This window comes from Apium graveolens, unplaced genomic scaffold, assembly GCF_009905375.1.
Source record: "Apium graveolens cultivar Ventura unplaced genomic scaffold, ASM990537v1 ctg5971, whole genome shotgun sequence".
Lineage (NCBI taxonomy): Eukaryota > Viridiplantae > Streptophyta > Magnoliopsida > Apiales > Apiaceae > Apium > Apium graveolens.
Genome location: NW_027419176.1, coordinates 86892 through 109567, shown reverse-complemented (window position 1 = coordinate 109567; position 22676 = coordinate 86892). Strand labels below are relative to the sequence as shown.

General features: G+C 37.3%; 1 protein-coding gene and 1 long non-coding RNA gene across 51 annotated transcripts; both read left to right on the top strand.

Moving 5' to 3' along the window:
- Positions 1-857: 857 nt before the first annotated feature.
- On the top strand, positions 858-19272 carry LOC141702950 (uncharacterized). 50 transcript variants are annotated; one of them, XM_074506556.1, is made up of 19 exons: positions 862-1155; positions 3238-3346; positions 4316-4504; positions 4883-5057; positions 5580-5642; positions 5798-5860; positions 6442-6538; positions 6635-7993; positions 9037-9083; positions 9428-9687; positions 12226-12511; positions 12599-14439; positions 14889-15909; positions 16283-16330; positions 16472-16552; positions 16632-16864; positions 17475-17565; positions 17723-17845; positions 18620-19272. In XM_074506556.1, the coding sequence occupies exons 4-8, from the start codon at positions 4938-4940 to the stop codon at positions 7003-7005; spliced, it is 714 nt and encodes a 237-aa protein (XP_074362657.1). In that variant the 5' UTR covers positions 862-1155; positions 3238-3346; positions 4316-4504; positions 4883-4937; the 3' UTR covers positions 7006-7993; positions 9037-9083; positions 9428-9687; positions 12226-12511; positions 12599-14439; positions 14889-15909; positions 16283-16330; positions 16472-16552; positions 16632-16864; positions 17475-17565; positions 17723-17845; positions 18620-19272. The 50 variants fall into 50 exon arrangements, with proteins under 50 accessions (XP_074362654.1, XP_074362656.1, XP_074362652.1 ...); XM_074506552.1 differs by having other exon boundaries at positions 9037-9266; XM_074506553.1 differs by having other exon boundaries at positions 858-1155; positions 3173-3346; positions 9037-9687.
- Positions 19273-20375: 1103 nt separating this feature from the next.
- LOC141702949 (uncharacterized) lies at positions 20376-22043 on the top strand. Its single transcript, XR_012567307.1, has 4 exons — positions 20376-20445; positions 20536-20623; positions 20728-20836; positions 21858-22043. It is a non-coding gene; the product is annotated as an uncharacterized LOC141702949 (long non-coding RNA).
- The last annotated feature ends 633 nt before the right edge of the window (positions 22044-22676 follow it).

Here is a 22676-nt window from a genome sequence, read left to right as displayed (position 1 = left end):
TGCTACCCAAATATTAATAATAATTAAATCGGTGATTCGATTAAACCTTTCGTGATAATGTATAAAGTAATATAATCCCTTTAACCCAATATTATAGATTAAAATAGAGGCATGTAATGTGTCATACTCATCATAATTTAATCCAAGTTTCTTTGATCAATGAGTAGACTATCATATCAAATCAACATTAGAGTGTGGCCACGCATTTCATAGTCTAGCTCACACAAGAGACCAATAATCAAAGTATATTAATTCTTGTATAGATTTATAATGACTTCAGGTCTAAGGACATTACATCATTATCACTGTGATAATAACTCATGACACTATCTCAGAACTGGTCAATCGAGCACCATGTATCTAATACATGTGCATGTGTTTTGACTTTGATATCACCATACCTATGATCAATGAGATGTGATCATTAGTCAACAAACATACTAATCTTAATATATTATTATTGTCCCCTATAATAATACTCGACTAGGGACCTTTGGGAATATATATATTATTCTCATAATCTCATTTCTAAGTCACGTACTTATAGATATAAAATTGCATATCATATTCCAAGGACATTTATTAATCTAATATTTATATCACAGTAAATTAAGACCTAATAAATTATAAAAGGAATGATTGATAAAAATTAAATATTAATAATCTAAATATCTTAAACTAAAACATCATAGTGTTGTCTTTAGGGTACAGACACTAACAGTGTGGTGAATAGAGTATAGTCAGAGGTTATCCGTGAGCGTAGAGTTTGGAATAGGATTTAAGGCAAGTTCCTAAATTGTTTCTTATATATGTTGCAATGATTTGATATTTCTTTCATAATTATGGTATCTCCTTCTATATATTAAAAGAGGAATAGGAGCAAATTGAGCCCAAAAAATACCTGTGAAAATACTTATTTACCCTTAGAAAATATGAATTTACACAGGTACCAATTTGTATTACATCGGCTGCATCTGGGGGTCAGCGCAGCGGTGGGTTTGTCTACAATTTTGTTTTCCGTGGAGGAGGAGAACTGGCGGAGGTCTGTCGTCGCATAATATCGTGCTACTGATTGGTGTGGTTGTGTCGATAAAGAGACGTACCTAGGCGGCGGCAGAAGAAGGGGCTTGGCAGACTTCCCAAAGAAAAAACTTTGTGAGACCCTTCGACTCAATTTTTGCATAATATTATAATTCACATTAAATTGCCAAGCATCAATTTTCCCCCTAATTTCTTAATTAAACGCCAAGGGTGGGGCATTAGTTTATGTTTGGAGTTTTTAGATTCAGTTGAGGTTCCATAATTATATGCATTGAATAATTAGAGGTAGATGGATGGGGTAATGCTGAGTAATAAAAAGGAGTGGATGGGGTGCTTAGTTTGGACAAAATCATTTTTTTGTTGGATTTTATGCCAATTATTTGATACTGTTTTCTGATAAGGATGCCATGGTGATGCTACTGTTTTGGGTTTAAGGAGTATGGTCTATGGATGTTTATGAATATAAGAATTGAGCCTAATTATTTTAACCTGTGTGGTTTTTTTGTATGCATATAATGTATACTTTTCGTCTATAACGATGATATGGGCCGTTTAGAGTACGAGGTTTTAACCAATCTTTCGTACTTTAATTATTATTCTTAAAAAAATTGATGTTGCTCTCTCCTCTCTCCTTAATTTAAATATTCAGATTCTGATGGTAGTATTTAAAATTCTACACTATCTGGTGAAGTTTACTCTAATGACAAAGAAGTCATTAGTCATTACTGTTATAAATCATGTTGCTTTCCCTTCCTTTTCAAGTCTGGAGTTATTGGATAGCGTCTTTTTTTAATCCTAACATGTAGTAGGTCTGCCACTGCTATACACACCTAATTGACTACATGTCCAAGCTTCTAACCTTATGGTTTAACTATTTCCGGTTTGCATTTTCGGGGGCTGAGAAAAACATGTATTGATTTCACCTATTTCTACTTTGCATCTTATAATTTTTACGTATTGATGGCACATAATGCAGTTTTGCTGAATATACCTGTACATGTCCAGGTTTTGTCCTTCAATTTATTTGTACAAAAAGTTCTTTTAGCCACTGGATACTTTTAATCACCTATTGTTTTCTTGTCTTTTTACAAACAACAACTCTCTCTGTTTCTTTATCTATGTATTGTATCTACTGGGTTGCATTCTAGAAGCCACAAATATTACGTGTATATTATTTTATTTGTACTTAATTCTATGAATTAACCTGTCAAACACATTTTGTTGCTGGACTCCTAAAAAAGGTGTCCTCTTTTTGAATAGCTTCACATGCTTTTTGATAACCAGTATACAACAACTTTACAATGTCAAAGGCCCAAAATACAGCAAGTGGCTGCAAATTTATTGATTTTTTTTAATTATATACCTTACTCCTTACACCCGAGGCTTTTTTGTTACTTCATTATATAAGACCTTTGTATGGCTGGTAGGCTTTAGATTTTCTTAAGCCGTCAGATATTGGCTGAAAATATATTGTGGATGTTTAAGATATATGATCAGCTCAAGAGGTAACATTAAGGGGAAATTAAGGTGACGTATGGTCATAATCTTGTACATATATCTTTTTGGTAGTTTCACTTGAATGAAAATGCTTACATTGGACAATATTTTTATTAATATGAATTATATAATGAAAATTTATTTACAGAATGTTAATATGGATTCTGCTAGTTTGTCTTCCTGCAAAACTTTATGCCAGTTTAATTTATTATTAGGTTCATATTCTCGCCAATTCGCGATGTTATTTATTTACTGGTGAGATGATGTATTTCCAAGGTTGAAGCCTTTTCCCGTTTATAAATTTAAAGTAACTTCTCAAATCACTAAGAGTGTCTTTCTGAGCATACTTCATTGCAAGTAATGGAGGATTATGAGGGAGTTGAATATCTAATAATTTAATGCTGAATGGATTAAAAGCCATGTTGAGGGTCTTAATTGTAAAGAAAGGAGATATATTACTTTTAATTTAAGCAGAGCCTGCGACATTTAATTGAAACAAATTTGTATGGTTAATTTATAGTCAGATTTTCAAAATGGCATGTTTCAGGGTGGAATAGATAGTTACAAATTTGTGTGCTGCTTAATCTTTATCAAATGATATTCTATGACTTTAATAGTCCTTTTTTATTACCAGTTGCATACACAGTTCAGTTTCAGAAACGGGGACTTCCACATGCTCATAGTGTGTGTTATGTCTAGGTGATTGGGATAAATTGATAACTCCAGAGGATATTGATGATGTAATATGTGCCGAATGACAAGATAAAGTGGCCGATCCCGTTGCTTATAAGGCTGTCTCGCAAACAAGGTACGTAGATATTCTATATCTCCATGCATTTAATGAAGTCCTCCATAATTTTTATCGATTATTGCATCCAAGGCATCATCGTCGTGTTTGATCCTGGTGCAGGGTGAAATGGAATGTAATATTAGCCTTATAGACATTGCCTGTATTTTTCACTTACTTATTTAAGCAGCAGGGCCACTGAAAGATGAGATGTGCATATAAACAATTTTCTTTTATGGATTAGTTTTGACTTTTAATGCATTGATGCATTGATCAATTTATTATTTATTCAACATTAGATTATTGGTTTTTTCGTGCTCATTTCCTCACAGGTTATGCGTGAATAGTAAAATTGTGTTAAATGTTTATATACAAATAAAACCAAAAGAAATTGAGAAGTATGGATTTGTTATAAATTTAAGGAGAATGTAAATCTCATATACATAATTTATATTTTAAAGACTTAGGCAATAAAATTCCTTAATTTTCTCGGGTTATGAAAAGATTTGTGCTTCTCTGGCTTCAAGTGTTCCCGGAATCGTAAATGAAAGCTCTTAAATTTATATATGCCCCCTTCATTTTATGTGGCCCAATTGTTTAGATGTCTTAGTCGCTGTTTGTTGTTGATGTTTTGGCTTAGGCTTTGTTGTTTGATGAACTGGAGTTTACATTTGGTGTATATAAACATATCGTTGACATATGTTCCGCGTGTGTGCTTGTGTATATAATGTAAGTGAATGGGTGTTATCTGTGCATGTTAATTTTGAGGTGTGTGGGTGGTTATAGTGGGTTGGGATTTTTTGTATGTTCACGGTTTTAATTTTCCATTTAAAATAGTTTCCTCATGAATAACTTACATATTGTAGAGTCGTGTTGCAACCAAATATTTTTCCTTTTTTATTTGGAAGCCGATGCCTACTAATCATTGCATGCTTGGTGGTAAAACTCACAACACCCCCTCTCCAACTATTTTTCCGTTTGTTGTTTTAGGAATCAATTACTGCTTATCATTACGCTCCTACCAGCTATTTGCTGTGCAGTTCTGCTGTCTCATGGATTCAACCCCTAGAAAATGAGGGAGGCCTAAACTCTACCTCACCCAAGAAGTGGTAGAAGAACGCAGGGCACTAAAGCGTGCTCGTAATAATGCTCGATGGGGTTTCAATACATCCACTAGAGGTATATAAATTATGTTTGGGACCTGTTTACATTCTCTCATTTGCCAATCTCATCCCAGATTAACTATTATTTAAGGTGCCGACATATTATAACCGACACCTCTTAAATTAAATCTACAGGATCACCATCTGAGATGTCACCTATGATATATGTGCAACTGGTTTGGTTCTTACCAGACCAGAAGTTTTATATAAATTATGTTTGGGATTTATTTTCATCCTGTCAGTTGCATGACATATGGTTCTCACGAACCACATTCTTGGGTCTTGGAATAAATAAAATAATGTGTTGCAATATTGTTTAACATGTTATGCCATGCATGCTGGGACTTCTTATGTCGTTCTTCATGCTCAAAAATGATATTTTGTGCCCTTTTAGCTTACATGTTGTGGGAAGGATATAGATTATGGAAGCAGGAATTTAGAGTTCAGCAATGTATTCGTTGTTTGCCATCTCGCCCCTCTTCATTTTTATTTGTGCAAAATTCCAAGTGCTTGTGGCAAAAGTGCTACACCACGTGAAAATCATGGTCAACCTGATGCCAATGAGGCAGGTATTGCATATGTTTCCTGCATTTGTTTTCTAGGAAAATCAGTTAATGTTGGTTGCCCATGTATGGTTGTACATATATTTGTAAATTTTCAAAAAAGGGATCATCACTTTCTCATAATTTAATTACCTAAGGAATAGATGTTGGCTTTCTTGGCTGCATTAGTTTCTTGAAAAAAATTTATACAGGGGGCGTTAAATAACTCTGCATTGCCCATGTAAGGTTTTTGTAACAGGTGGTGGATGTTAGCTAATTGCGTTGTCCTTTACATGTGTATGATTTTAGGTATATTTAACGAGTTTGCTCAATGCTCTTGGCTGGTTAGCAGGAGCAGCTTTTAATTAATTATGAACCCCCATAGCTTTCTCCGGATTTAATGGCTCAAATGTTTATACAATTAAACTGTTAAGGGAGCATTGGTTAATGAATAATACAATTTCACATGTTACCTTATTATCTACATTAGTGCGTGCTATACTATGCGCCCTCTCGGCCCTTACCAATTTATTTTGCCTTCAATGGCAGGTGCTTGTGGCAGTAACACTACCTCGCATAAAAATCATGGCCAATTTGATGCCTAAGAAGCAGGTATTGCATTTATTTTCTGTATTTTTGTCCTTGCAAAAATAATAAATGTTGGCTATAAAAGTATGGCTATGATGTTATCTTATTATCTGCATTAGTGCGTGATATACCATGCGCTATCTCGGGCCTTACCAAAATTTATTTGGCCTGAATGCCAGGTGCTTGTGGCAGTAGCACTGCTTCGCATGGAAATCATAGTGAATCTGATGCCCAGGAGGCAGGTATTGGATTTATTTGCTGCATTTTTGTTCTTGCAAAACTAAAAAATATTGGTTACCCATGAATGGTTGTAAGGATATTTGACACATTTTCATATATGGGAGCTTCACTTTCTCACAATTTAATAAGCTCAATACTAAATTTCTTTCCTTTAATGAGACCATCACTTACCAATGATTTGGTGGCTTAGGAATATCTCTTGCCTTTGGTAGCTGCATCAGTTTTCTTGCCTAAATTTGAGTGGCAGCCGTTAAAAGAGTATGGTTTACCCATATATGGTCGTAGTAAAATTTTAGAAATTGAGATGTTTATTCAATTATACTTACATGCATTAGTCCGTGTTATACCATGCGCGCAAAAACGTCTTGTTCCTGCGTGATACTTACACATTAAACAAAAAATCGTAGATTATAAAAACATAGGTTTGGAAGCGTCACAGAGATGTAGGTGTAAATGAGATATGACGGTTGTGGCCCATTATATTAGCTTGTTTGTTTTATTTCATCTGCGTGCATTAGCAGCATATTTTTAAAAAATATTTGTGTTTTTAAAATTAATTCGCCTTCGATGCTTTGGCACGCAGGTTCCTCCCGCCAGCGCCAGAACTATGCACGGAGGAAGAAGAATTTTTGTGAGTTTGTGGTTTACATTTCGTCCCTGTAATGTTTGCTTTCGTCCCTGTAATGTTTGCTTCGCTATGCTTCAATTAATGATCTCCAGAACTGTTCTATCTGCTATTTATTTAATTTACATTTTCCGTTGCATTTAACCCGCAGTTACTTCCAGTTTGGTGTTGGATGTTGGGAAACAGGATCAGTCATGTGGTTTTTGCGGGGCTCAGGTTTGGGCTGCCGAATTCATAGGGAGGTACCCCGGTACTGGGGCCAAGGGTTATTCAATATGTTGTGGAAAGGGGAAGGTTCAGTTGCCATTATTGCGTCGTCCACCACATTATTATCTTCTACATCCGCTCTGTCAAAGTCATTTCTGGGCAAGGCCCAGGTTTATAACAACATGTTTGCTTTTTATTCATACGGGGGGGGGGGGGGTCGACCATTCCGTTAACAAGGGTAAAGGTCCATATGTTTTTCGTGTATCCGAGGAAACGTATCATGCCTACGGTTCTTTGGTAGCGCCAGATGGTTGAACTCCCAAATTTGCTCAGTTAAACATGTATGATGGCCAACAGGCCATTGCCCATCGGCTTAACTTTCCGGGGGCAGCTGAGGAGGAGGATCCAGTTATTGTGGTTATGTGGGAAGCGATGCTCAACCGCGAAAATGCTCTGGTAGGGATTTTTTAAGCAAGCACGGCAAAGGTTTGCTAATGCAGATCATATGCCAGTTCAACTTAGATTGTTGGCGAGGAGGATAACTGATGGCCGCTTTGAAAATCTGCCCGCCAAAAACGATTATGAATTTGCAGGCCTGGCAGTTGATGAAGACTTTGCAAATTACAGAAATATAGTTGCTGATCATAAAATGTTAGGGTTGAGACATATAAATGATTTGCATCCGTGCTTCATGTCCATGCAGTATCCTCTCATCTTTCCATATGGGGAGGATGAATACAGGACCAATATCAAACATTGGAATGTAACAGAAGCTGAATCCCGGAAGATGAGTATAGTAAGCCTGCGAGGATATTATTCTTTTAGATTGCAATACCGACCTGCTGAGGGCAACACAATATTGCTTGGTGGGAGGTTGTTCTTGCAATTTGTTGTTGACGCATGGTGTTCGGTTGAGCGTGGTAGGTAGCAATGGGTTTGTACACACCAATCTATAATTAGGTCTAATTTGTATAACAATGTGGTCGATAGCCTTAGGCGAGGTGATTTTGTGGCCACTGATGTCGGGAAACGCGTCGTCTTGCCGTCAAGCTTTACGGGTGGCTATAGATATATGCAACAAAACTTCCAAGACTCATTAGCTATTTGCAAAGAATACGGGCACCCAGACCTCTTCATCACATTTACCTGCAACCCCAAGTGGGGGAAATTTTGGATGTCATGTCCGCTGGTTCTCAGACTACTTCTGTTCGGCCAGATATAGTTGTGCGCGTGTCTAAGATGAAACTTGATGCCATGATGGATGATTTCATCAAAAATAGTGTGTTGGGACGTGTACTAGAAGGTATGCATTTTCGTAATTCACTTATTTCCCCTATCAAAATTTAGAGGGTGTCTAATACATTGTTTTCGTGTGATGTAATGTTGCCAGGTGAGTGTGACTTAGGTTGTCGATACATTAAAGTCCAAATCTGGTCAATTGGTTGTTATGATAGATAGTATTAAAATTCTGATCATAAAACTTGGGACCTTAGAATTAAATATATTGTGCCATTGAAGTATGGCATCTTCCCTGACTGGAAAAACATTTTGTGGTTGAATGCTTAGGCCTGCATGCTATGATATAGTTGAGGAATTGAATCTTCTTTAAAAGAGTATTTGTGCGTGGATCACATCTTGAGGTTTGTTTCAAGAAAAATGAGCGGAGGGCTTGGTGAAGAAAACAAACAGATAATAAGTTTGAACTTGTAAGATGTAAACATTTTTGACAGAAAATTACAAGGGGAGAACCACTTGGGAGAATCACACTAAGCAGCATAATTATCGTAAGGGATCATATCGCCAGCGTATATTTGTTGCATATAGCCCGTACATGTTATGTGCTTTGTTAACTGGTCTATGCGTGCTTGCTAATCCGAAAATTAGGTCTGCTCCAATTCAGTTCACTTGGTATAATTTTATGTGCATGTGGCCAAAAAGAAAAATTAGTGGAAAGCTTGGCATGGTAGCTTGTGTTTGGGAGTCTCAGGTGATGGGGTAGAAGGGTGCACTGCTATTTTTCATATATTTATTTTTATTGATTTACTTGAAAAAAATGCATAGGATAGGGGAACTCCAAAAATATATGATCATTTAGTATGATAGCTCTATCTACAGATGCTCTAATATCATTGGCAAAAATCGAAATGTAAAAGTTGATATTGTTGTAGCCATAATGTCTTTCAGTAAATTAGGAAGTTAGGATAATGATCTTGTATAATCTTTCTGTATTTATACCAAAGCACTAGTCTTACGCAATCCCCTCATTTTACCCCGTTATGTCATTTTGTTAAATAATTTTTCTTGCACTTAATATGTATCTGCGCCCTTACTATATTCTTTTCACAGTTGTCTAGATTGAGTTCCAAAAACGGGGTCTCCTGTGATGAATCAAGGTAACCACAAATTCTACACATATATAATGCGACCAAGTATAAGGGCAAATATGCGAATACACTATACCAGGGCAATTATGTCATTACCTAATAGTAATTGGAGACAGCACGCGAGACATGTGAAGGGGGGGAGTAATATATAGAGGGACAAGGCTATTGAGAAGGCATGCAATTAGTACTCTGGTATTTACTTTATTTTAGTGGGAGAGAGCCGAACCTCTCGAACGTTCAGTGTGTTATCTATCTATTTCCTTTTAGTACTAATTAGAAAGTATTGTTATTGTCAATTGAAGTGTTCTTCTTTGATAAACATCTCTGTATTGAATCCCTTGGTGTTGATTTAGACTTGAATTAGTGAGTTCATTACAAGTGGTATCAGAGCGATTCGGTCATGGCGCCCCAACTGAAAACACGACAGTTTCAAAGAATCGACAAGATAAAGGAAGATAAGTTTAGAAATCTGGAAAAGGCGATTTCGGAGATGGTGTCCAAGGCAATAGATAAAGCAGTGGAAGCTATGCATCATTCGCTTTCGGAGATGATTAGGAAGGGTGATAGAGACAGTGAAGATGATTCTCATTCCAGGGAGTTGTCCATAAATCAGGTAATTCAAACTTTTAATGCTCCTACTCATATTGCGGTTGTTGATAAAGTGGATAATTTAAATAGAGTAGAGAAACCTGTGAATGAAAAGTGTGAGGATTCAAACAAGTCACAATTGATACAACCTGCAAGGTCCGCCCTTAAAATGTTTGATAATAGTCCCGACAAAGTGCAAGTAGATAAAACTCTGTTATTCTCTTCGATCGTGTTGCAAAGAATCCTTGATCTTATCTAGGGAAGTGAAAGGGATTTAAAAATACATTCTCAACAACTTGTCAAGTATCATATGATTATTAATTCTAAGCCTACTGAAAAAGAGTATGATACTGTTCCTATTTACAAACTTCACGAAGATGAGTATGGTAAGTATCGAATAAAAATAAGATATAAGGAGGGGGATAAAGATAGATATGATGGGAATAAGAGCCCTGCTATTTTTCAACTTGGTGAACAGGACTTGTATCAGGCCTACAATGGGATGGTGCATGAAGTGATAAAAGTTGATGAATTGTCTTTTAAAGAGGAAGTTTCACTTACGATAATTTTGTTGAGTTTGGTGTTTAGATTCGATAATATAAGAGGATGCAATTTATTTAATAGTAAGCTTCAGAGGAATTTAGTGTGGGATGATGAAGGTGGAGCAATGTATTATAAGCTACCTGAAGAAAAAGGACCAGAGTTGGATTTAGAGGCTAAAACTAAGCTTGAGAGGCATATTAATCTTCGAAATGTTGAACCGAATTTGTATCAGGGTTTTAAGGGGAGGGTGCGAGGAGTGATGGATAGTGATAGACTTGCTTCAAATTATTGCAGTACTGAGAATAGTTTATCACTGAATTTTGATGTGCCTGGCGAAATGATCAACCAGCCCATATTCATTGTGAAATTTTCGGTAGTTGATAATTATATCAAGGATCTTCTTTCTTTTAATTGGGTAAAGGCTGAGAAGGTGATGAAGACCTGTCCAGCTAACACTAAGTATAAGATTAATGGACAGAGTATAAACTTCTATAGATTTCTTAGACTATATCTTTATAAGCAAGTTTTTGTGGTACTTCAGTTGTTTCCGGCATGTAAAAAGTTTAAGCTTGTTGTAACGGAGATGTATGCGAGGATAATAGTTGATCAAATTCTTGAAGTGAATGCACCTACCTCGGAACTGATGATCATTTGGCATGCTAAACTATTTGGCATGCTAAACTATTTTATCTTGGTAATATTATGAAAGACAATGCAGATAAAAAGAGGAGGGATGATGCATGCCAGGTTGGGATATGTGTGCATGTGACGTTCCAGCTATATCGACATAATTTGTTAGCGAGAACGCCGATTGAGAAGCTGGCTGCGAGGTTTTATTGTCAGTTTACTATTCTCCAGCGTATAGGCAAGGTGGCATATCAATTACAGCTCCCTTCTTACATCAGAATCCACCCCGTTTTTCACGTGTCAGAACTTAAAAGAGCAACTGGGACAACACATGTGTCTTTGGTGTCCTTGTCGCTCCCTGTGGATTTTGCTCCAGACTTGGAATTAGTGGTCGTTCCCGAGCCTTTGCTAAATGTTACTTCAAAAGTTAAAGGCCTTCCCGGAGCTCCAGAGGTGTTAGTGAAGTGGCAGGAGGCAAAGACAATGAAAGACAATGAAAGTAAAAAGAGTATGGATGATGCATTCCACGTGGGAAAATGCGTGTATGTGACGTTTCATCCGTATCGACAACGTTCCATCGCATACCGGTCATATGAAAATTTAGCTTCAAAAGTTTACGGGTTGTCTAAAGTATTGCAGCATCTTGAAAAGGTGACATATCGTTTGGAACTACCAGTCTCAAGTAAAATTCTTAAGGTGTTAAACACCTCGCAACTGAGAGGAGCCATTGGGTCATCCCCTGAGTATACAACAATTTCAGCACAACTAACACTTGGACTAAAGCTGGTGGCAACGCCTGAGTTAGTGGTGAATGTTCATAAAGTGCAGCACAGATCACAGTGGACATTGGAAGTCTTGATTAATTGGCATGGTTCACCACCGTTTGAAGCCACTTGGGAGGTAACTGGTGACTTGGATGCAAGGTTCCCGCACTTCCACCTTGAGGACAAGGTGAATCTTTGAGGGGAGGGTAATGTGATGAATCAAGGTAACCACAAATTCTACACATATATAATGCGACCAAGTATAAGGGCAAATATGCGAATACACTATACCAGGGCAATTATGTCATTACCTAATAGTACTTGGAGACAGCACGCGAGACATGTGAAGGGGGGAGTAATATATAGAGGGACAAGGCTATTGAGAAGGCAGGCAATTAGTACTCTGGTATTTACTTTATTTTAGTGGGAGAGAGCTGAACCTCTCGAACGTTCAGTGTGTTATCTATCTATTTCCTTTTAGTACTAATTAGAAAGTATTGTTATTGTCAATTGAAGTGTTCTTCTCTGATAAACATCTCTGTATTGAATCCCTTAGTGTTGATTTAGACTTGAATTAGTGAGTTCATTACATCTCCCCCATGCTCAAATAGTGTTGTGGTTTGCCGAAGGAAACAAGTTGATAACTCCACAAGACATAGATGAGGTCATATCTGCAGAAATACCAGATGAGGAAGTTGGTCCTGCAAGGTATAAGGCCGTCTTTCAGTTTATGATGCATGGACCTTGTGGAGCCGCAAACCCAAAATGTCCATGTATGTCTAAAGGCAAATGCACAAAGTATTATCCAAAGGCATTCCGCGACAAAACCACTGTGGATGATGATGGTTATGCTTTGTACGGGCGTAGAGATACGAAAAGAACTGTGGAGTGCAACAATATACTACTAAATAATAGGTAACCCACTACTGTGCTTTTTTAAAACTTTGACTTTCGCAATACCGTTTAGACTTCTTATTTTATCAAATATTTTCGTTTGTGCAGCCATGTTGTTCCTCATCATCGCGGTTTATTGGTCAAGTATCAGGCCCACATAAATGTTCAATGGTGTAATTGCTCGCTGTCCATAAAGTACATGTTCAAATATATTGGCAAGGGTCAGGATACAGCTACATTTGTTTTGGAGAAAGTAGGCCAACAGCAAACCACAACAGATCAGCCATCCACCTCTGCACAAAGGGATGATTTCGACGAAGTGACAAGCTATCTCTCATGCCGGTATGTTTCTTAAGCCGAGGCATGTTGACGTTTATTTGAGTTTCCTATACATCATAGGGAACCATTTGTGCATTGTCTGTACTTCCACCTTGAGAATGAGCAGGAGGTGCGGTTCCGCAATAATGACACTATTCCGGAGATAGTATGTAGGCTGGACCCCAACGGAACAATGTTTATTCAGTGGTTATTAAGAATCAATGTGATGATCAATGTGATGAACAAGGTCGTGAACTAACTTTTGTTAAATATCCTACAAAATATCGGTGGGATGCCTCAACCAAACGCTGGGTTCGGCGGAAAAAAAAATTTGGATGTGGTTAGTCGTATGGTCTATGCTCATCCTGCATCTGAAGAGCGATTTTATTATGCGTCTGTTGCTAAATTTTGTTACTGGACCAATGAATTTTAAGGATATTAGAACTGTGGATGGAGTTGTATGCCCAACATATAAGAAAGCTTGTTTTCAGAGAGGTTTGCTTGAATCAGATAAAGAATGGCATATTGCGCTTCATGATGCATCTGTATGTGCATCACCTTCTCACATACGGGATTTATTTGTCACTATGTTGGTGTTTTGTAAAGTTAGTAATCCCGGGGAAATATGGGCCAAGCATTGGACAACATTAGCAGATGATATTAAGTACAACCATAGAAAGATATTAAATTTGCCAACATTGAAAATAGATGCTGCCGACAAACAAATGCTTGCACTTGAGGCCGTTAATAATATATTGAAACAGTATGGGAAGAAATTGGCTGACTATCCTGGTCTACCGGAATTGAATGTTGTTAGCACTTCGAAGTATAGGAACAAATTATTAATTGAGGAAATGAGGAAATGATGTATGATCGAGAGGAACTTCGGTTGAAGGCAGATAATAATTGCGAGCGTCTCAATCAAAGGCAGCGCACCATATATAAAACAATAGTCAGATCTGTGGACTCTAGCTTGGGTGGCTTCTACTTTGTTTACGAACCCGGAGGGACCGGAAAGACTTTCTTGTGGTCAACTATCATATCCAGATTAAGGAGTCAAGGTAAAATTGCTTTGGGCGTTGCTTCTTCTGGAATAACTTATGTTTTAATTGATGGGGGCGGACAGCTCATTCCCGCTTCAAAATACCGATAGACATAAATGAATTCAGTTGTTGTGACATTAAACAAAATACTAATCTCGCAAAACTAATATGCAATACTAGCTAAGTCATATGGGATGAAGCTCCTATGAATCACCGTTTCATTTTTGAAGCAGTTGATCGGACATTTCGTGACATCCGCAACAAGACAAGCCCTAATGCACGGTTGTTGCCTTTTGGAGGTGTTACTATGTTGCTTGGGGGCGATTTTAGACAAACTTTGCCGGTGCTCCCGAAGAAAGGAAGAGAGGACGTTGTTGCATCAACAATAACCAAGTCGAAACTGTGGCAACATTGTCAGATATTCCAGCTTACTGAAAATATGAGGATAGAAAGAAATTTGCCCTGATTACAATTGATGGTAGAAGGGTACAGTTCCGGGATTGGATTTTGGCACTGGGTGATGGCTCCGAACCTACTTTGCAATTTGGTGATGACATAGAGCCATCATGGATAAAAATACCAAACGAGGTACAAAAAATATTTGATTTTAGAACTTCTAATACTTTCACCTTATGATTGTGATTTTGTTTGACCCCACAATGAATTTGTCATGTAAAAAACCCTGAGGGAGAATAACAAAAAAAAAAGGTCTTGGCTTACTGTCTGCCCACGGCTAAATGAGGGTTTGAAAAAATCTACAAATGCTGACGGCGTGGCGAAAAACATTAAGGCAAGACCTTATTCATACCAATTTGTAGTTTTGTGTAGATATGATCTTTCCGAAACACTTACCCCCAAAAGGGGTTGCTATCGGGCTAATAACTAAATTCATTCACATCCTTTATTCAGCATTAACACATTTCAGTCATGTTGTGAGCTCTACCGAAGAGTATGATAATTAATGACAATTACGAAGTTATTATCGTTTTCCTCGCAATGATAAGAAGTTGATGCTGTTACTTTCGTATGTTGTGTAGCTTAGGTTGAACTATAATGGTGACCCAATGGATGCAATGGTGGCCGAGGTATATGGAGATTTGCGTCAAAGGCATGGGGACATAGAATATCTGCGTGATAGGGCTATATTGACACCTCTCAATGAGTTTGTCGATTCTGTCAATAATCACGTTCTATAGCTACTTCCGAGGGATTTTAAAACCTATAAAAGCTGTGACAATATTTGTAAGGCCTCCTCAACTGGTGCGGGTGATGAGATGCTGTATACACCCGAATATCTAAACTCTTTGAAATTCAGCGGTGTACCAAATCATGAGATCCAGGTTAAGATTGATTCCCCAATAATGCTTCTTCGAAACCTGAATCCCAAGAAAGGACTGTGCAACGGGACTCGACTCATAGTTAGGAGGACGTATCCTTTCATAATTGAAGCATTGATTATAACGGGCAACCGGATTGGCGATATTACATATATTCCCCGGATTAACATGTCCCCTGCCGATAAAACCCTGCCTTTCATGCTGAAGAGAAAGCAATTCCCAATAGCAGTTTGTTATGCGATGACTATAAACAAAAGTCAAGGCCAACCAATGAAGAATGTGGGTTTGTTTTTGCCTAAAATAGTGTTTAGCCATGGCCATTTTTATGTGGCAGTCTCTCGGGTCACTTCTCCACGAGGTTTGAAAATTGTATATGTCGACGAAGCAGAGGAATACTTAGGGTACACCAAGAACATCGTCTATGGCGAATATTTGAAAATCTAATTTCATGCCACACACGCAAGGATGTTACTGTGTCCGAAAATTTCCCTTCATAATGACGCTCAAAAGGGTTATTCAACCCCATAAGAACTATAACTTACTTTGAGAACTGAAAGCATTATTGGCCCGTAAATGCATTGTCGGTGGTTAATATTTAACAAACCTATTTTGTTCATCGGGCATTCATTTCAGAAAATATGGCCCTGGGTCCTGCTGTCAGGAATAGAGAGAACGTTTTGGTGTTGCTCACATCTTTGATTCATTCAATGACACGTTTATTGTAAGTGAAGCCCTGAAATTTGTTTGCTATCTCATCTTTAAACCTTGTCACCTGCATGGTATAACTTGCTGCATATCACTGATTTGTCTATTAGGGGACTATGGCTGGTAAGCTTGTAATGTCAATACATTTGAGCTTTTCATTGGTACAACGTATGTTGCGGAAAACCTTTATATGAGGGCCCTGTAAATAATAGTATACATTGATTTGTAGTTTTTTAAAATGAATTTACATATACCAATTGTGTTCCAAATGATATGCAAGTTGTATACTAGATTGTGCATAGGTCTAATTTAGAGTTTGATAATGAAGATCATTTATATAACTAATTAGCTATATGAATTATTCATGTTTTGTTTTCTCAATTCTTTAGGTGGGATGAAACTGAAAGCAGCTCGAGATGAATCTACACCAGATGCAGGTTTATTTATGGCTTCTTATTTAAAGCTATTACCTTTTCTCTTATATCTGGATTCAGGAACCCTACTCTTAATTGTGGATGAAACGAATGGTTTTCATTTCTTAAGAGACATGATTAATTCTTAAATTGTGCATTTCCTAGGGCCGGGAATGCTTTGCTTGCGCACCAACAGCCTCTGGAAAAGCAATGGCTTTTGTCTATCCCATGTTAATTAAACTTAAGGTAGGTCAGACACATTTTCAGCCGTTATTTGTGATCTTATTAATGAACATAAACGTATCTTATCTTCCTGTATCTTCAGCATGCTCTTACCGATTGTATTCGGGGTCTTATCCTACTTCCACCACGAGAAGTAGCTGCACAAACAGCAAGAGAGTGCAAAAAACTGACTAAAGGACCAAAATTTCATATGAAGCTGATGACTAAGCAGCTTGTGAAATCAGATTACTTTTTATAACTGCATTCTCATATATTAATATAAACACCTTACTGGGTACAGTATGCTGTCCGTAAGAAAAGGCTTGCTTTAAGCAGGTATGCACACTCTACGATTATTTCTTTCGATGCTCAACAAAAATTGGGTTGATGTTTAAAACTCAGAATTCATTTTAGATTGATGTTCTGCTACCTGACGAGCCACATGTTAACCTACCTATACCAAACACTATATAGTATTTTTAAGTAAATGTCCCTTCTTTGGAAAAATATATATAAAATGAGCATAAATGACCACCTTACCTACTTGCCAAGTTTTTAGCCTACAAAAAACCAGCGATAATATGTTCAGCAGACTTCAAAAGCATCATTTTCTTTTTTCACAGGTAAACATATTTATGAATTGAAACCCATAGCAGAATTCACCTGTTACACTGAAAAAAAAGCGCCTTTCAATCTGAAGGAAAAGGGAATAATGTCTGACAAGTTAATTTGCTCTTGTATAAATTAGATAGTCATTTCCAACAGGTGATTTATATTAATGTTTTTAAAAAATTCATGTCTTTCTCCTGGAAGTGTCCATACTCACGTCCGAGTGTCAAGTGTCTTACAATGGTACCCGAGGCAAAATTTAAGGTCTGGGTACAGAGGTGTACTCAACTGTTGATGTTTTTCCTTTTTCCTACTCACTTCAGTTATATATATATAGGATATCTGCATCTGATACAATAAAACATGAACTATTACATGTTGGAAGTCAAGAAGGAAAACTGATTGCTATTCACTAGGGTTTTGCAGAGGTAAACTGCTGCTATTATTATGCCCACTGCATGCTGGGAATGCTCTCAATTGTCATTATAGTTACTGTATATTAAAAAATAGCCATGCACGATGCATCTATAGTGCTATATTGTTCCCTCTACAAATATTTTGTTTATAAATACTTCTTGTTTTCAGCGCTTGAATCCACATGTACTTGTTTTAGTCCAGAATAAAGAAAGAGCAAAAGAGCTTTACAATGAATTGAAGTAAGACGGTATCAGGGCTGATGTCATACATACTGCTCTATCGCAAACAGAGGTAATCATGAAAATCTTTATACATGATCTCAAACTGAGTACGGTATTGAAGAAATCAACAGTGATGTTTCTATAAAAAGCAGACTTGATGAACTTCCAACCCAATATTGATATTCATGCTTTGTGTGAACTACTTGCTACAAATTCTTAGCACAATCGCCTCATTCCGGTGTATTTAGTCATGTCACTGTGGTATAATAGCTCTACAAGAATCTTATAATTATGTTTTGGTAGAGTCCGTCTGTTAAAGTCTGATAATTTTTGGTGTTTATATTGCTTTTAATTTGATTATTCAGTTTTTTTTGTAGACCAACTACAATAATTAGAAGAATTCTAATTCATGTTCATTAAATTCAACGAGAAAATGCAGTTGATAATTTCAGTGGTGGCAAAACATGGGTTTTGATTACGACTGATATTATTGCTCGTGGTATGGATTCTAAATGGATGAATAATGTGATTAGTTATGATTTCCCTTATTAGTAAGCATCCGGTAGAGATTCTTAAAATTCAGCCTTGTCTTGACCCTTTACCAACCTCCAATAACCAAGCAGGCCAGCGTCTCACAGCTTTGCCGGCACCCCTATTTCATCTATAAAATGCATCCACTGCAAATTTCCAAAGAGACTTCTTCTATAAAAGCAATGTCTGTCCCATCCTTGTATGTTGCTATAATTACTGCACAGAGATGGTCAATGATGTTGAAGTTGTTTAAATATATTCACCGGGGTGAATTTATGCTTACACCGATGTATACTTTTTTGTGGGTGCAAAGGAATGATGAAACTGCTGTGTATCGAAGGCTCCTGAAGGATACTGTCGGGGATATGTGGTGCATAGAGCAAAAGCCTGTTGGCTGAGAAGCCAGGTCTTTCTTACTACAAGATTATCAAATCATTGAATGCACTCCTTGGCAAATAGAAGATGTGGCACAAACCTCCTAATGGTAGATGAAACGGAAGGGTCTACATTAACAATTTGTTTTGCAATGCAAAAAGCAAATTGCTTTGGCGAGGGATCAAAGATTCCTTTTCAGAGGTGGGAATGCTCTGAGGAAAGCAAGACATCTCTAGGAACCAAAGCCTTGGGCTGTTGACAGTGCTTTGCAATTTTATGAGATGCCCATGATTTATGGTTTCCTGTGTCGTAATGTTATATCTTATCGTTACTCTGCCCCTGATATCTACTTTTTAGAAGTAAAAAAGCTTCAGGCATTTCAAGAATTCCATGAAAGAACTTGCAAGTCGCATATCTAGGTAGCCATTTTTGTCCCAGTGAATATGGTCTTGATTCTTGGAAGACAATTTTGACTTCCCTAGATAATGGAGAGCTTCAGCATGTTTAAACCATTAAGTGAATAGAGGATCTTACATTTTTTGTTATGATTATGTGCAGAGTGATAATAAATAACTCTCCAAATTATTGATATGTTCTTGTTGCACATCTTAATAATGAATTCATTATGATAGATGGGGAAGAATTGGGTGCTAACCGGTTTAATATATTTTTTAGAAGAAAACATTGCACTCTGTTTTGAACACCGTACAATCAGATGATAATTGCCAAAATGTAGATGCCTAAAATAAATTATAATGTTATACGACCTCTGGTTCCTTCCAAGCTCAGAGTTGAGGATATTCAGACCCTCATAGCTTCTATTTTCAGAAGAATTCGGAAATTCATATGTACTTCCGAGTAGACTCCAGCTAAGTCTGTATATTCTTACAGTATAAGTCCCATAACCTCATCTAAATGTCCATTGTTCTCATGACAACACGATCCGATAATCCCAAATGCTCTTCTTTCTTTCTTTGGTTTTGCCTGGTCATTAGGGGCAGCTTTCATACTATGGTTTGTCTTTTTAAAAAGAAGAAACCTTCTTCACAATTATTTTAGGTTCTAAACACCATCCGCCCTGCTAAATTTCCCTCTTTATTTTTCCTCAAAGACTGATTATTTTAATAGCAATACAAATTACATTTACATGCATGACAACTTTAGCCTTTACATTTTCTCTCAAAAGACCGTTCATGTAAACTAACGGGGACATAATTGCTGCTTCCATGGATAAAGTTTACACTAATATCTCACATTTAGTTGCTCATGCAACCTCTATACAAATCTCAACTATATCCACGTTTTGTAGCTCAACAGCCGTCTTTTGAACTGCACAAGCCTACATAGGGAGTTTGCAATCAAACCTCTCGGTTTAAGCACTCGTTGGTACTCATTCCAAAAAACACGCCCCCCTCCAAAGAGTAAAACCAATCCACCTTTGTTCTTTTCAATTACCTTTTTTGTTACCTCACCAGATATGACATTGTGTAAACTTACCAATATACCTACATGCCGCCGTTGGAAAACCTTTTATCCCCGTGTTATTGACGTTCGTTGAAAAATATACATTCTTAAGAATCCCCTTTGTGACAAGGAATGAAGCTCCATTCCGGCTCCTGGCTTGTCCGGTTAAACTCCTATTCCATGAATCCACTTCACTTGAACCGTTAGAGGACTCCGTCGTCCAAATCCCACGCCACGTAGTTGAATTTGTTAAGGAGTCCATACTGCGTAGCCGGGCCAACAATTCAACCATTCTCTTAGGTATGTATTACAGTACTATTTGCAGCATATAAATCAGAAATATTACGGGCTTTCCACACGCTGCTAAATAATGTTTATATATGTCAACAGATATTGTCGACTGCTATCTAGGAAGTACTGATGTTGAGACTATCTTCGGCGACAATAAAAGAAGACATGTGAACATCTTAACCGATTTGTAAGTAATGAATGACAAAGCTCATTTCTCCTCCTCTCCAGATATATACAAGCAACCGAATAAATGGGCCTTTACGCTAAACTCTGTTTTTATTTTTATTACAGCTCCGTTACTATCATCGTCACCCTTTGGGGAAATATTGCTGAGGTGTTTGACCCTTCACTCTATACAGAGGAAGATGCCCCACATGTCATCGTGGTTACCTCTGTGCTGGTAAACGCATTTAAAGACATGTCTTCTGACCCTCCAAAACATATAGAAATGTAGTTTTACATAACTTAAAAAAATTATTAAGTTGGCCCTGACATATCTATATTCCTACACATATGCATATACATATATATACATAAACTTTCATCACATGTTACATGCAGTTAGGTCTGATGCCCGCAAAACTGTACCATACTTAACTAACCACAATTAGGACATAGGTCAAGCATATTCCCGTCTTCCTCCTTCCATACAAAACTTGCTCTGAGAGTATTCTTTACCCACTCTGTGTAAATATCTTCAAGATGTTAATTTTACTACATGATAAACGTTTTACAAAAGAAATATTATAGATGGTCATACAAACGGCTTTACACAATGCATATTTAATCATTTTAAAAAGAATTGAATTTGGCTTAAGGCTGACATAACAACTAAAACATACTAGATCTGCAAATGCTCAGCTGCTCTTATAAATTTCGTTTCTTAAATCATAACTCCAAACTTTTCCAGCAAAAACCCTTCAACCCCTTCATTTAAAACGTATCACACTCATATTACAAAAGCTTGCATAACAATGCAGAAACGGCAGAGTTCTTATTTGTCCTAAAATCGAAGAACATAGGCGCCTTAAATAAATGTTTGATACCCAAGTAGAATAGGCTGCATGAATACATGGACAAATTCAGTAAAGTATCATTTGCATAAATCAGACGGGGCAAACTGTTAGGATCAACTCTACCAAAGGCAATATAAATCTTTTCAATATCTCTATCAACCATACTTCAATCAAGTTACATGGTTGAGCGTGACACCTGTTTGGCGCTATGACACCCTTCACATTCACGTTCTCCACACACCACACCAAATTTTGATAAGGAATCACGTTTGCCTGCTTCGATACATGCATAATTAAATTTTAGTTCTCACAACACTACTACTGGCCAAATAATACAATTATATTATTCACAACTATACTTTGTATGCAACCTGTTCTTTACTTTTCAAGCTTTCTGTTTAGTAGGTGCGGTCAACTTTGCTACCACACATGCATTAGCCGTCTACATGGACCCTGACTCTAACCATGTGGCTTCTGTACGTGATAGATTCTCTTCCCTCTCAAATGCGCTGAGGTTCACTGTTGGCTCATCACCACCTCAGATTCCATTGCACAAACAACTGGTGACCAACCGCATGACTGTTAAAAACTTTGCGGCGGTAATGACCGCCGGCAAGATACACGTAAGTTGGTAATCACAACTCAAATTGACTAATAGTGCACAAGACACTAAGAAATATCAGATACTATACCGTAAATATAGCGGCCGACATACACGGTCTGCCTATCATATTAACCTCAGAAACTTATACCTGAAAGCAAATAAAATTGTTATGACATACTAAATTTGTTACTTTAAAGGCCCAAATTATTGGGATAGACAACAAGGCTGGTTGGTTTTATACCTCATGCAAGGTGTGCCTCAAAGAGATATCTGCACCATCTGGGGGGTTTATCATCTGTAAGTATACATTTATACAAAAAATTATTCCTTCATACAACATATTACACGATATTCCAGTGCCATTCAACAAATGACGCTTAACCTACAATATGTTTAGATTCCAGGTTTTTGTCAGCGTCCAAGACAAGAGTGGCACAGTCAGGCTATCCATGCGGAACGCTACTGTCAAACACTTTCTCGACACATCAGCAAATAAAATCATCACTGAAATGTCTACAAGGGATCACTCCATCCCCGACCAACTGATCACACTCATAGGGCACTTGTTTTTAAACTAAGACTGACTACTTATGCCAGTACCTCAAAATCCCAACATTATA